Source organism: Marmota flaviventris, chromosome 1, assembly GCF_047511675.1.
Source record: "Marmota flaviventris isolate mMarFla1 chromosome 1, mMarFla1.hap1, whole genome shotgun sequence".
Taxonomy (NCBI): Eukaryota; Metazoa; Chordata; class Mammalia; order Rodentia; family Sciuridae; genus Marmota; species Marmota flaviventris.
The window spans coordinates 116,032,361-116,047,634 of NC_092498.1; the positions used below are offsets into that span (position 1 = coordinate 116,032,361).

At 55.2% G+C, this 15,274-nt stretch overlaps 1 protein-coding gene across 1 annotated transcript in view; it reads right to left on the reverse strand.

Moving 5' to 3' along the window:
• The window catches only part of Sez6l (seizure related 6 homolog like), a 90,044-nt gene that overhangs the window by 19,076 nt on the left and 55,694 nt on the right, over window positions 1-15,274 (reverse strand). Inside the window, 2 exon segments of the mRNA XM_071609562.1 lie at window positions 639-833; window positions 5,943-6,139. Of these exon segments, the coding sequence (XP_071465663.1) occupies window positions 639-833; window positions 5,943-6,139 (392 nt within the window).

Below are 15,274 nucleotides of genomic sequence, written 5' to 3' on the forward strand. Positions count from 1 at the left end.
TTCAAGACATGCTGGTCTATGTGTGTCCCCAGGAGTCCCGGCAGGAGGCTGGGGACTACAGCTTGGCTGAGGAGGTGGGAAGCCAGTGGCCAGGGGAGGGGCTCCTCCCAGTCTAGCTCCCCCCTCTGCGAACCAGACATTAAGGCAGAGACCAGGAACGCTTCCTTTTCCTAAGCCCCCCTTCCAGACCCTAGAGTCAGCCGTGGTCACCTGCCGGGTCACTCTCCTGCGGAGGCAGGGATGGTGAGCGGGGGGAAGGCATCAGGAGCCCCGGAGCCCGGGAGCCAGGCTCGGGAGGCAGTCAGCTCCATGAGACGCGGGGTTAGGAGGGGGGCTCCTGTCTTAGGGCATCCCAGGCTCGTTTTCTCTGCTGGCCCAGGTGTTTGGAAGACCTGCGTTTGGGTGCTGGTTCTGAACAGGCCGCATGCTCCTCTCACCGCAGTCCCCACCACTCCCTACTGTCTCACCTCCAACCCATTCCACTCATTTGCACATCTTCCAGGCTTCTGAGGGCCGAGCCTGAGCGCTCACCGGGACCTACAAATCAGCATTTGTGGAGGGGAGGGGGCGGCTGAGCCGATAAACAGGGCAGGACTCACCACCACCGACTTAGGGGAAGGAAACAAGAGGATTCTTACTTTTTTCACAGAATGGGGGGTCACTGCTCCAGCTGAGGTCCCACTGACAGGTGAGGGTGTCGCTGCCCACAATGTCGTAGCCCGGGTCACACTGGTACGTGATTCTGGCCCCCCTCACCAGCTCCGTGTGGGAAGTGGTCTTCCAGCCGTTCTGAATCTCGGGCAGGTCTGAGCAGGAGTCATTCCTTGATACCTCTTCAAAACAGAAACAGCATCCTTAGAGGGGACGGGGCCTTTCCGGCTCGGGATACCCGTGTTAATGTTGGAAGAAAGAACAAATCGAAGAAATACCCTCACGAAAGAAGCAACACTGTCTGAATCCCCAGAGAGGCGGCCACTCTTTTCATAGGGAGATTTCACCACGATCCCTCCCACAGACCCTGGGACTGACTGGTGGAAACTCTTGGTTGGATAAAACCAGCTTAGGATATGGAGCCAGGCAGAGCCTAGTGCTGCCGCATCCCGGCCGTTGCTCCTCCCCGGGTGCCTGGTTCCACAGCCACCAGGGAGCAGCCACGCAGAGGCCGGGCTCCTGTGGATTCCAGGACCTGCTCATTCCCAGAATGCATTCTCTGTGGTCCCCACCTGAACTGAACGGGCCATTGCAAAGGTGACCAGGTGGGGCTGGCACATACACAGAGGCTGTCTCCTCGCTCTCTCTGGACCCCTGGCTCCGGAGAGAGCAGCTGCCCTGTGGTGGTGCCCAAGCAGCCCTCTGGAGCAGTCCCCATGGGAGCAACTGAAGCCTCGCACCCACTGGCCCGTCACGTGTCTGAGCCATTGGGAAGCAGGTCATCCGGCCCCTCTGGAATGACCAGGATCCTCCCTGACCTCATGAAGACCCCCAGGCAGGGCCAGCCAGCTCAGGCTGCTCCTCATTCCACAGACTTTGTGAGATAATGCCTATTGATGACTAATTTGGGGTAGAATCTATTACACAGAAATCGATTAGCAATACCTTCAACTTCTTCCTCTCTGGCAATCGGTGCATTTGGTGAATCAGTAAGACCTGTACTGAGGGTTTTTGTTTTTTTTTGGTACTGGGAATTGAACCCAGGGGTGCTCACCCACTGAGCCACATCCCCAGCCCTTTTTATTTTTTTATTTAGAGACAGGGTCTCGCTGAGTTGCTGAGGCTGGCTTTGAACGTTCGATCCTCTGGCCTCAGCCTCCCGAGTTGCTGGGATGACAGGTGAGCACCACCGTGCCCAGCTACCTTAAGATGATACACATTAAGATAAATGCTTATCTATGCAAACAGAAAGGATTATTAGTATATTCCTCTAGTCACATTGCATGTCACCAGGGAGCACTAACCATGCTCCGGGAAATGCCACTGAGAGCTTATTCATTCTCGTCCTCCCTTGAACCCTTGTTCCTACGGTAGCGGTCCGGAGCCCACTATTACTATCTTTGCGTTGTTGCGCACACCGCCAGCCTCGGAGAACGGAGCCGTTATGCCGTGTAATTAATCTGAAGTTCCTCTGTGCTTCTGGGGCAGGTGAAGCGTCCCCACTGTGTGCCGAGAGCCGTCCCGAGGAGCGGGCTGTTCCTGGGATTTCATCACTGCTGCATTTGGAGAGCGGAGATCTCGATCTCGTGGGTGTCTGCTGGAGGGAGGGGCAGGGAAATGGCTTCCAGCACAGCCTGGTGGGGGGACAGGAGCCTCTATTTTTAGGCCTTTGAAGAATCAGCCGAGCCCTGCATTTGGAACACAGCTGCAGAGGCTGGGTGACACGGAGGGAGGAGACCCGGGCAGAGACAGGGACGCGGCTTTCCTTGGATCAGATGCTTTGCTGCCGGGAAATCTGGGCTTCTCTGGTGTCTCAGCGTGAGCCCTGCGCCCACGCCCTCTGCAGGCCCCCTCCTCCTCCCTGGCCTTTGTCATATAGGTCACTTATGCAGTTGCTGCCACCGTAATGCAGAGCTGGGGCCCAAATCTCGGCCCCTCTGTTTACTAACTGGGCGGCCTGGGTTTGGACACTTCCCTTTCTTCGGTTCCCAGATGGTAGCCCAGGGACCCGGGTTCAGGGATCGGCCGGTTTCTCCACCCACCAACCTTCCATGGAGGTTCTAGAATGATCTGTCCCTGGTTATAAGAATGAGAAACTGGAAACCCTCTCTCTCGGTCCTCTTTCCTTGAGAGGCTGCGTGGCTCCTGCCACATCCATCACCCGCTGTGGGCGTCACTGTTGTCATCGGTAGGTCAAGAATCAAGACCTGTGTGCTGTGTGCGCCCTAAGCTGAGCCTTGTGACTCCATCTACCTGTCGGACTAAGGTCCCGTGGGCACCTCAATAAGCACCAAAGGTCTGAAGTCACGCTTTCAGGTTCACGGTCAAGATGAGCACCAAAAAGAGGTGGCCCAGTCACCACATAGGCACCACTGCCCACCAGCCCCTTGTTCCTGGCAGACATCACTAATCCATCCTCTGTTAGCGTCAAACCCAGACCCGCCGATCTTCAGTCCAGCGCTCCAGACCGCGGCTGCCATGTGATTGCAGTTGGCCGACAGCATAGAGCTGGTTTCTCACCCTGTGGTTTGAGGAATCCACAGGTCCCAAGTGACCAATGTCTCTTTAAAGAGCACTGCTCCTTCCTCCGTGCTTTTATATTACTTGGCCACAGGCACTGGGCAAAGAACAGCAAGGGCATCCGTCTGTGCCAAGGAGGTTTGGGAGGTCAGAGCACTCAGCCCCGGGGTCTTTCTGGAAGCATCCAAGCAGATTAAGTCTTGGCCACCTTCCAGAGCTGGGGTTAGGACTTTAGGTAAGATGAGGAGCTTCAGTGCTATCTAGAGACCCCAGATCCCTAGAGACCGTCAGACAGCTCCCCTGGATGAGAGCTGTGTCCATGTTGGTTAAATCTAGACCCAGGGAGCAGACACCTCTCCCACCCTGTGACAGGCATCACCAATCAATTGCGGCATCCTTTCCCCTGGTTTCAGAGGGGACTCTTCTGAATGCTTTTCTACAGGGTCTTCAACTGAAGCAGTCACTGACAATTGATCAGCATGAAAATGAAACAGAGCTCTGTAGACCATTCCTGGGAGGTTAATGGTGTTTCTTTAACAGAAACAAGAACCATGGAAACTCTTCTCTCTCTCCACCCCCCACCCTCTCTCGGGTTACCCAAATCCATCAGGCTGCGTGTCTCCTGGGAAGCATCCCCACCATCCGTGCCCAGTGAGGAACCAGCATACAGGAGATTTCAAGAGATTTTGGTGAGCAAAACTCTCTGGAAATCAGAGATAGCACATTTCCTGCGAAGTAAAATTGTGTGTGTGCGTGTCCACTTGTCAACTGTAAAATATCACACAAGTCTAAGTTTCAAGTTCAGCCAGACTGCCTCCCTGACTTCCATCAGCCTCCGATAGAGGGGGACGTGTGCCACCAGGCTGACCTTGGTTCCGGAGGGTGGACTCGGCACGGGAGGGGAGGTGGGCACAGCCACCAGCGCGTCTTTCAGCCGGGGGAGGGGAGGTCTAAGGAGGCAGCCTGAACCCAGCCACCAGCTGCACCCCCCAGCTGGCCCGAGGGCACCTGGCCCGACAGCCATCTGAGCCCTCCCCTGATGCGCCCGACGGGGGGACTCAAGGTCTAGTTGCAGTAGCACTCTGACAATATTTAGCAGCGCAATCAAGGCTAACAGGGCCCTGGAGAAGCGTAACAAAGGATCGATACTTGTGTTAGCGTCTTTGAGTGGGGACATGTAGCAGGCGAGAATGAAAAATGTCTCCCAGCTGGGAAGGATGAAGCAGGGACCTTAATTTAGCACACACGAGGCTTTGAGACGGTCAGGGGAGCGGCTTGTACTTCAGAGGTCAGGAATGGTGCAGGGAGGCCACGTAGGTGAGAGAGGGTGGGTGAGTCCCCAGGCCAAGGGCGCGAAGGAACTCGAGACGTGGACACTGGCTCCAGCCAGAGCATCCTTGGTGACGGTGGTGGTGGACAGGACCCTCCTCTCCCCATGCACTCTGGGAATGACGATGCCACCATGGCTCTGGGAGGGACCAGCCCTAGCTCTGGTCACTGGCTGGGTCCTGCCTGCTGAAACCTGCAGGTGTGACCCACCGCCCTCCAGATGTCTGTGGAGGTCAGGTCCTGGTTAACCCCGTGGCTCCAGAGTCTCTGCTGGAGGAGCTTAGAGGGCTGGCCCCGGCTGTGCCTGGATGGGGGAGTCCCTCGTCCTCCCTGGTCCGGGGCTGTGTGACACCACACGATTGGGCCAGATCTTCTGTGCTCATCACGTCCCTCCCAGGGCCAGGCTCACTGGGACCTCATGGCGACCCAGCTTCCCCACTGCCGGGAGGAGGGCAGGCGGTAGGTGGGGGCCGTGGAGAGGTGTGGGGTGGCGCCTGGGTCTGAGCCACATCGAGAAGTGGAGTTGAGCGGTGGGTGGACGTGGGGGACAGGAAGAGGAGCCAGCCCAAGAAGCAAGGTCCCCTCTCCCAGAATGGGAACACGCCTGGTGGTGGTGGCTGGTGGGTAAGGAGCGAAACCCTTCCCTCCGGCCACCTTAGGTCTGAGCCCAGGAGACATTCGAGAGTGGGTCACAGGGAGCTGTTTGGTCAAGTTCACGGTCAAGGCTGGAAGTGCCAACCACAGGTCCCTGGAACATGGTGCTATTTACACCTGGAGGACAGCACAGACAGGAGAGGACGGAGGCCAGGATGGAGCCCGGGTTTAGAGGCTGAGCTGGGACTGAGGATGGAGCCACTAAGGAGGGAGAGCGGGTGACGGGGGAGGGACAAGGATGGTCCCATGGGACATAGCTTGAATGGTATGGCAGAGTGCTTCTTGGCTTTGTTTCAAGATGAGCAGGAGAGGAAGGGCAGGCAGCCCCTCTGAGGATCAAGGCAGACGCCTCTTGTATCTCTAGGGCCCAAAGTACATGAAGTGGGAGACACAGTCCCTGTCTGACAGGGTGGCAGGGGAGAAAAATCCTAGGGAGAGCTGAGCCTCAAATTCAGGCAAGAAGCTGAAGCGTGTGGTTTGAGAAGATGCATATATGGGAGCAGGGCTGTTGAGATGCACAATCTCAGCTGACTACAGACGAAACCTGGTAACCACTATTCCCATATTCCCAGATGACAAAAAGGGGGCTCAGAGAGGGTCAGTAACTTGCCCATGGTCACACAGCCATTGATGACAGTACTGAGACTCAAACCCTAGCCCAGATTCTTAAAAAAACATACATATTGACTGTACCAATATATTAACAATCTCCTTGGCACAGAACTTTCTAACAGGTATATCTAGGGAAACCATTATTAAAGGGGAAAAAAAAAATCCGAGACACCTACCTATGTAGTTCATGATAAATCCCTGACCCTTTCCAAAGATGAGGCCGGCAGGGTCCGAGTGGAACTGGATGGTCAGATCCGGTGTGGAGGAGTAGAGTTTCTGGGGGCCAGTGTTCCCAAGGTACTGCCCCAGGATGTGGGGCGTGACCTCATCGCCATCGTAGATGGTCAGGATGTCACTGTTGCTGAGGTTCAGGCTGCGAGGGCAGAGAGGGGGCAGTCGATGAGCGCTCGGTTGATTTTTTAAGGGAACACATAATTTCTTAAGATGTGCTCCATGTCAGGCCCCAGACTGCGACGCGGGGGTGACGCAGGCGCAGACTGCAGAGGGGACCAGGACATGCGGTTCCCTCCCCAAACCCCGCCCACAGATCTGTGGGTTCCTTTCTTTTCGCTCTGCTTTTTCTGTTCTCTCTTACATCATTCTCCTCTCCTTATCCCCTCCCTAACATTTTCTGAGCACCTACTACGTGCTAGGCACCGTACTGCACCCAGAGGCATCCTGGGTATATCTCAACTTATAAGCCAGGGATTCCGGGCAGGAGTTAGGATCCACGGGACAGCAGAGGAGGGCGGCTAATTGGGATTGGGGGCGTCACGGAGGCCTTCCTGGGGGCGGCGAGGCTTGCTCCAAACCCGAGAGTATAAGAGAGCTGGAGGTTGGGAGGCTGTAGTCGGGAGAAGCCCAAGCAGGGGCCATGGAGGAGACGGCCTGGTGAGGGTCTGGTGGAGCTTGCCTGGGACGGGGCGCTGCGCGGGAGCCCGCAGGGTTCCTGAGGGGCTCAGACGGAAAAGGGCTTAAGGAACCCAGTTGGGGCCTCGGGGCTGAAGGGCTCTAGAAGCGGTGGGCGTGGCCTCGCAGTTCCCTGCAGGTTCCCGGAACAGGCGCAGGGAGACAGACAGACAGCCGCTGAGCCCCGCCACCCTGCTTCATCCAACTCCCAAAGGCGGGGTTTGCCTCCAGGCTGGGAGGGGGAGGAGGGTGACAGGCACCTGCGCTGGTGCTGCAAGTAGCCAGAGGACAGCAGAAACCCAAGACCCTGCTGAAGGTCTGCTTTGGGGAGCAGGGGTGTGTGTTACTCACCCCAAACCCTCCTCTAGCACCTCAGAATTCCTCACGAGGACTTCCCCCAACCCGGGGAATGCTCTCTGTCCTTTGTTCTGTGCCCCCACCAGGGCGACCTCCTGTGAGAGCCCTCTGTCGGCTTCAAACACGGGGCCTCGGAACACCGCCCCCTGGACCCTGCATGGGCCCTGCCGGTGTTCACCTAGACGGCAGCCCCTAACCCTGCTGTGTTGAAATGCTGGAGTCACCACCTTCCGGCACACAGTAGGTGCTCAAGAAACCACGAGCACCCCAGTCACGGGGAGATGCTGCATTCGGCCAGGGCCACCGGTGATGGGAGAGGCTCTCCTCTAAGCCCACAGCAGCCGGTGGTGGCTAGCAGTGCAGTCCAGGCGTGCCCTTGGCTCCACTCTGTCATCCCTTCAATGACCTAAATGCAGTAGCGCACCCTCAAGGGTGCCAACGGCTTGCATGTGAGGCCCTACCACCGCTCTGTCTTCTCCACCAAAGAGGAAGGGGCAGCGGGCTGGAGGGCACCTGGCTTGGGGACCAGGAGGCCCAGGTGGACCCTCTGCTTCCTCACTGTGATGGCGGCATGCGGTTTCCCCAAAGTTCCTTTCATATGATGGGCCTTTCCACTGCTAGATGGGGAGGAGGAAAGGAGCCAGAAGGTCGTGGGTCAAGTTCCAGGTTCCCTGTTAGCACCTGGGCATGAGTGATCAGGTCATTTGAATGTTATGTCATTATGTTCTAGTTCCCCTATGGACACCTTTATCACAATCACCTCCACTATCATTATCACCACCACCTTCACTGCCACCATCACCACCATCACCACCACCATCATTATCACCACCATCATCACCATCACCGCCACCATCATCACCACCATCACCACCACCACCATCACCATCACCACCACCATCATCATCACCATCACTACCATGACTATGACCATCATCACCATGACCAGGACCATCACCATCACCATCATCACCATCACCATCACCACCATCATCACCACTACCATCATCAACACCATCACTACCATCATCATCATTGCTTTCACCACCATCACCACCACGACCATCACCATCGTCTTCACTATCACCACCACGACCATCACCATAGCCATCATCACCATCACCATGACCATCACTATCACCATGGTCATCATCACCATCACTACCATGACCATAACCATGACCATGACCATGACCACCATCATCACCATGACCATGACCACCATCACTATTATCACCACCACCATGACCATCATCACTGTCACCACCACCATCTCCATTGCCATTTGCATCATCATCACCATGACCATCTTCCTCATCACCATCACATGACCACCATCACCATCACCATGACTACCATCACCATCACTACCACCATCACCACCACTATTCTCCCCTCTTTAGATCACTGTTTATGTCGAATGGCATCAGGTGAGTCATGTCAGTGGTTCTCACGTGGGGTACTTTTGTCCCCAGGAGACACTTGGTAATGTCTGGAGACATGGTGTCCTTACAGATGGGCACTATTGCTGAGTTGAGCCCAGGGACATCATTAAACATCCTCCAACACACAGGATCATCCCCTACTGTCATACAGAATGAGCTAATCCAGGATGTCAATAGAGAGACCCGACCCATGCGAATGCCCTCCGTCCACAGGAGCATCCAACTACGCGATGTGCTCCTGTTGTCCTGGAGCTCAGCAGTGGTGCCTCAGCCAAGAGCAGGCTGCGGGGGTGAGCATCTCCACTTCCTAAGGAGCAACTTGGCTGTGGATTTTCCTGGGGGCAGAATCCGAGCCAAGACGTGTGCTCCATGGGCCTTGGCTAATCTGGGAGCGCATGGAAGGAGCCGTTGCCCAGTGCATGGACGGGCAGTTCCCATCCGTGCACGGGGCTCCGTCCTGCAGGAATTTGGGAGGTGGAGAGGACACAGCTGGGGAGGGGGCGCTGGGGTGTCACCCTCCCACTCCATCCCTGGCTGGGTGAGGGATGCTGCCCGGGTCCCGAGTCCCCAGCACTCTGACTTGTCCCTGTGGTGCCAGAGAAAGCCTCAGGAGGTGACAGGGATAGGGACATCACTAGGAGGTCATCATGGGACACGGTGGCCAGGTCCACAGGGCTTGGAAGGGCAGCAATGGCCTCGTTTACCACCATTCAGGCTTCTCTTCAGTGACAGCCTCCCCCGTCACTAAGCGAATTCCCCCGAAGAATTTGCTCGTCCACTGAAGGGACAGGCTGCTGGGCTAGATCCACGTCCCCCGGGTCTAGCTGAGCACCCAGTGTGGGACAGCCAGCACAAAGTCCTCTCTAAAGGGTCTCCAGCAGGAGGCAGGGTCCCCCTTGACACCCCACAGCAGAGGGAGAAGCCCCAGCGCCCCCATCTCTCAGATTAACAGTCGGTCAAGAGAGCGCCGTCCCCTCCCCTGGGAAGAGAGCAGCCGGCCTTCCTCATGTCCAGTTGGAGAACCCCTGCCAAGGAGGGAGGATTCTAAAGATGAGTCACACTTGCAGTCACACCATTTAACAATGGCACTTAGGGTGGCCAGAAGATCTATAGAAACGCAGCGCTGTCCCCCAGAAGTAAGGGAGAGCGCACACCCAGCGGCCGCAGAGGGAGGAGCTGGGCTCTGCTGTTCTCCTCTGCACCCGCCTTTCCCACAGGGGCACTCACCACTGCGCCACGTCCCCAGCCCTACTTTGTGTTTTATTTAGAGACGGGGTCTCACTGAGCTGCTTAGGGCCTCGCCGTTGCTGAGGCTGGCTTTGAACGCACGATCCTCCTGCCTGAGCCTCCCCAGCCACTGGGATGACAGGGTGCACCACCATGCCTGGCTAATTTAATGATTTTTGTTTGGTTTATAGTCTCATCTATCTTGGGTGTGCCTAGGAATGGATAAAGTCAGTATTAAACTTGTTCCTCTGTCTAGGTGACTTTATTTTGGTGGACAAGCGATTTTTCTGTTTTTTGAACTGTTTGAAAAAGAGTCGGGGAAAGACACATAAGAAATTAGCTGGGTGGACGCCTCGAGGGAGGAGAACCGCAGAGGGGGGCTTTGGTTGGGGGAGAGTGGAAAACTTAATTTTTACACAAGGCTCTTTTGTACCTTTGAATTTGGAATCGTGTGAATGCATTACCTCTTCAAAGAGGATACGAACAGCCCAAGGGACCATCATTATTGCTTCCACTGCTGTCTCGAGCGAGGCAAGATGAGAATCGAATGCAAATTTACATCTGCCAGACCAGCCAGACCCCTCTCCAGTGACGCAATGCTCCACGTTGCCTGCAGAGGGCAGTGTGTGCCCGGCGCCCCGCAGACCCACCTGCCCCCCAGCAGGTGCGAACAGCGCCTGTCACCAACCAGGAGCCCAGGGCTGGGGCGAGGCTGCAGGTGAGGTTCCTTAACCACGAGCTGGACTCGTTATTCCACAGAGAGCGTCGGAGGAAACCAGGATCAGACCCCCCTGCCTTTCTGGACTCCTTCCAAACACACGCTTGACCCCTGCTTGGCGCTCTTGCCTGTAAAAGGTTTTGGCGGTGAACTCACGGTGGGGCTCCGTGCAGACCATCATGTTCTAGAACACCCCATGGGTCTGCATTCGTTTAAATGCGAGTGCACAAAACGTAGAAATAGCTGGTTTTCACATCAAACTTATAATTTCATGGACATTATTTTGCTCAGAGTAAGCCGAGTGTAAAAGGCAAACCAATTTATTTGCAGTTTTTTTAAGGGGGAGGGGAATTAGTTGGTAATAGGATTTGGACTGAGAGAGAGTCGGCCCACAGAATCACGCCCAGCGTCTGGGCCTTCTCTCCCAGGAGGCCACAGCTGGGTGGGCCCCTTCCCAAACATCTGCAGATTCAGGCAGCTCCTGGATCTGCCCTGGGCGGCTATGTCCAATGCAGGCCCCTCTCCTGGGGTGCTGCCTCCCCACTTCTCCACTTGAGAGGTTTCCCTATTATTTCAAGGTCACTCTGGGCCCCCGGCCCCACCCTGCATCGGCAGCCATAGAATAACTAGCCACAGTCTTCACAAGGCTCCTGGGTGCCAAGGGCCGTTCCCGGTACTTCCCTGTCACCTTGTTCTCAGGCAAACCCTGCAAGAACCTCGGGGTGAGTGGCCTAATACAAACACCCCCAAATCCAAGGCTCCTTGAACACCAGCGTGAGGCCACACTGGGCAATCCCACTCAAGTGATGATGAGTCAAAGCCAAAATGCAGATAAAATATAAAAATACGCTGTAAAACCCCCGTCAGCCCATGTGTGAGAGTGTGCATGAAACAAACGAATTCCGAGTTAGACTCAGGTCCCCTAAGACATCTCCTCATGTATGCACTCAAATACTCCAAAACCTGATTCCGAGAGACTCTCAGGTGAGGGAGGCCTATTGCCACCCCACACACAGGCGCACAGAAGCACTCCTGAACATGCCAGAATTTTTCTGGGTTCTAGAAAAGCCAGAGCAACAAATCCCATCAGACCCCATCTGCCTGTGTTAGCGTCCACAGAGGCCTGTCACCCCTGCGTCCCTGGAGCAGCACAGGGTTTGGCACAGGGGAGAGAAATGCCATTTAAATGAATGAAGATGGGTGGATTTATCTCCATTTTCCAGAGGAAGAGACGGAGGTTCAGAGAACTTAAATAATTTTCCCATGAACACTATCTTGCACTGCAGGCAGGTCTCTATGGGGCTGTGGAGACGATGATTAAATAACTTTCAGATTTAAATCAAGGGGAAAAAGAGAACCCAAACCCATAAATGAAGACCTTCACAGATCTGTTTAGGGTTCCTTTGTATCTACTTTCTCCTCGCCAACGGGATGAGGGGTGATGAGTGGCGTGGGCGCCGCATCACACAGCCGGGAGCACCCACCCCTGGAGATCACCGTCCTCCTCCGCAGCACAGGGGGCCCAGCAGTGGGACCCCCATAGGCTGTTCCTGTATTGACCCGTGGGAGGTGGTGTCCTCTCCTGGCCCGATGTCGCCACGCAGTGCCTGCGCCTCGGTGGGGTCTCAGAGAACCCCGGGGCCAGTCAGCGTACCCGGCTCAGAAAACCAGCGGCTGTGGCTGCCGATACCGCAGGTGTCAGTGCGTCTGGGTGCCTTGGACAATTAAATTATTGGGTGGGTAGAAGGCATCAGGCCTTGCAGGTGCTTCTGCGTTTGATTGACATTGCCTCCTTTCAGGAACTCTCAGATAAGAACCTGAGGCTCAGAGAAGTCAAGTGACTTATCCAAGGTCACACAGTCAGTTAGTAAAAGAATTGGAACATGAACCCAGGACTTCCACGGGCAAAGGCCTTTTCTTCTCTCTGGATCTTTCCAGAGTGTTTCCTACATGTTCAACGCATCGTGTACATAATGAACCCATCGAGCCTTCTGTATACGAGCTCCCAAGCCCTGGGCACATCTTGCCTCCTTCACTTCCTAGCCGAGGGTTGTAGTCAAGCCCTTGGTCTCTCTGAGCCTCAGTCCCTATCCGCACCTCGGGGATCATGGGGCCTGATTTGTAGGGCCATCTCTCTTATTCAACAGGTATTCAGGGTGGGCTGCCAGTCACGGGGTAAGTTGGATAAAATATCCCACTAGGAGGAGGGCAGCGGCTCCATCTGCAGAACCTGCCCAAGGCCACAAAGCCAGGGAGCAGCAGGATCAAGATTCAAATGCAGCTCTTTCGACTCTAGTAACTTGGTCTCCCTGGCCATGTGGCTTCTCCAAGCTTGGGGCCCCTGCGCTGACAGGCCCCTGTGCTGAGCTTTTGCAGCCACATCAGGTTGTCTTTCTGGTCCTAACTCTAACTTGCTGTGTGATGCACCATTCTGTGATGTTTTTACTGATAATTCCCTAGTTCCTTATTCTCCTTCCCTTGTTAGAGAGAGAGAGAGAGAGAGAGAGAGAGAGAGAGAGAGAGAGAGAATATGAATTATAAAAGAAATCCTTCAGTATTTGAAAGGTTCGGGTCCCATTTGGGCTTCTAGGGCAACAGACATCTTCCTGATGGAGCTGGGAGGTCCGTGATGGGGTAGGGAGGTGTGAGGAGGTCTATCCTGGGGGGTTCTGGCTTATCCAAGACCATGAACCCCCTTCCCACCTCCAACACTAATTGGAGGCAGGTGATTCTAATAAACACTGCCACTCAGGGCACCGCCCCACGCTAAGGGTCAGTCTTTTCAAGCTTCAGACCTTGGCCCCTATGATCCCTTCCTGAAACGCCATCCCCTTTTCAGATTGGCCACTGACACTCTTCAAGATTCTTCCTGGAGCCAGGCATAGAGGCCCACGCCTGTCACCCCAGCTGCTTGGGAGGCTGAGGCAGGAGGATCGTGAGTTCAAAGCCAGTCTCAGCAATGGTGAGGCACTAAGCAACTCAGTGAGACCCTGTCTCTAAATAAAATGCAAAATAGGGCTGGGGATGGGGCTCCTGGTCAAGTGCCCCAGGTACCACAAACACACACACACACACACACACACACAATTCTTCCTGGAGGTCAACCTCTGTGACATTTCTACAATCTGCCTCTTTCCGTCCAAACCACAGCACTCTGACTATGTCCCCTGGGTGGTCTGTGTCTGGCTTTACCTCCCTTCCTGAACTTTGAATTTGAATTCCTGCAGGCCCAGAACCTTCCTGCATCACCCCTGGAACAGGGTGCTAGGCCCCCGACAGCCTGTCTAATCTGAATGCAAGGGCCACGGTGTGCGCTGCCTTTACTAGCTGTGTGACCCACGGGAGTCACTTCACCTCTCTGTGCTATCATTGCCCAACCCATAAAGTGGTAAAGATAATATCTGCCGTACTCAAGGGTCCTCCATATTCAGTCTTCAAAGACGACATGCCGAGAACTTGCCGGACACGGTAGGACATGCTGCTCAGACACCATCTCTGACTTGGGAAATCACCCTCTGCAGTTAGCTGCACTCACATCAGCTCTAATTATGTAATCATCACCTCTACAGGTGGATGTTCACGTTCACCACAGCTCATGGGCGTAAAGTGTGCACCTCGGGGCCTCGCACATAGTAGGTCCTTGATAAATAGTGACTAATTATAACTGAAGTAAGGCTCTGACAGTCACTGTCGAGACCAGGAGGGCCACCTGGGCCCTGTCCCCTGTCCCCTGTGACCCGCATCCTCACGACAGGGGCCCCTCCCCGGCTCTGTCTGAAGCTCACTCTCCCCCGCCCCTCGTCCATGTGATAAATGAAAATTGCAGATGCTCAGGAGTGTGGAGGGCCCCGAGGACAGCATCATTCTGACTCTCAGATCCAGTTGGTTCACTAACACTGTCAGCAGGAGCCAAGCAGGAGAGGTCAGCCCGGCAGCCCGGCCGGAGCCCTGGCCGGGGAGCTGCTATTTTGCTACCTGTGTGGGAGGGAGGAGGAGCGTGTCCAGATGCCCCCCACCAAGAGGGGGGGCAGATGGGCCAGAGAGAGCCTTGGGCTGGCGACCCGAGGACCGGGTCCCTTCTGCATGGGGTTGATCCCTTTCATGCTTGAAACTCTTCCCTGCTGACCAATTAGGGGAAGTGGGACTCCTTAGTGCAGCCTTCAAATCCCTGCTTGATCCCAGCGTCCTCCTGGAGGCCCTACTTCAGTACGCCTCGCTGAGTTCCAGACATGCTGGGCTTCCTTCAGCTCCCTTTAAGGCCCTGGGGACATGGCCAAAGTGGGGGTTCAAATCCAAGCCCGACCAGTTCCTAGCTATGTGATCACAGTCACCTCTTCAGTCTCTCTGAGCTGCAGTTTACTCATCTGTGAAATGGAGATGATTTCAGAATCTTCTGCATGTGCCAGTTGTGAAGATATTTGGGATGTACTGAGCACTCAGCACCTGGGATGTACTGAGGACTCAGCACCTGGGATGTACCGATCGCTTAACAAAGTTCAACAACATGGACATATAAGAACAGCATATGCTATTTTAGGGTGGAGCACTGTTCTCCTTCGTCTTTGCTCATCTTGCCTCTGTCCTGCAAGACTCAGCACATCCAAGGATTTCTCAACTTCAGCACTTGTCGACATTTTGGGTCAGCTCATTTTTTGTGGTGGGGACTGTCCTGTGCATTGCGGGATGCTGAGCAGCATCCCTGGTCTCTACCCCCTGGAAGCCGGGGGCATCTCACAATAGTCATGACTGGGAGCCTCCAGACCTTGGCCAGGGTGCCGTGGGTGAATCTGGAGCCCTGAGAGGTGCAGGTCGGGTCCCGAGTTGCGGAGGACACGAGGGGTCAGGACATCGA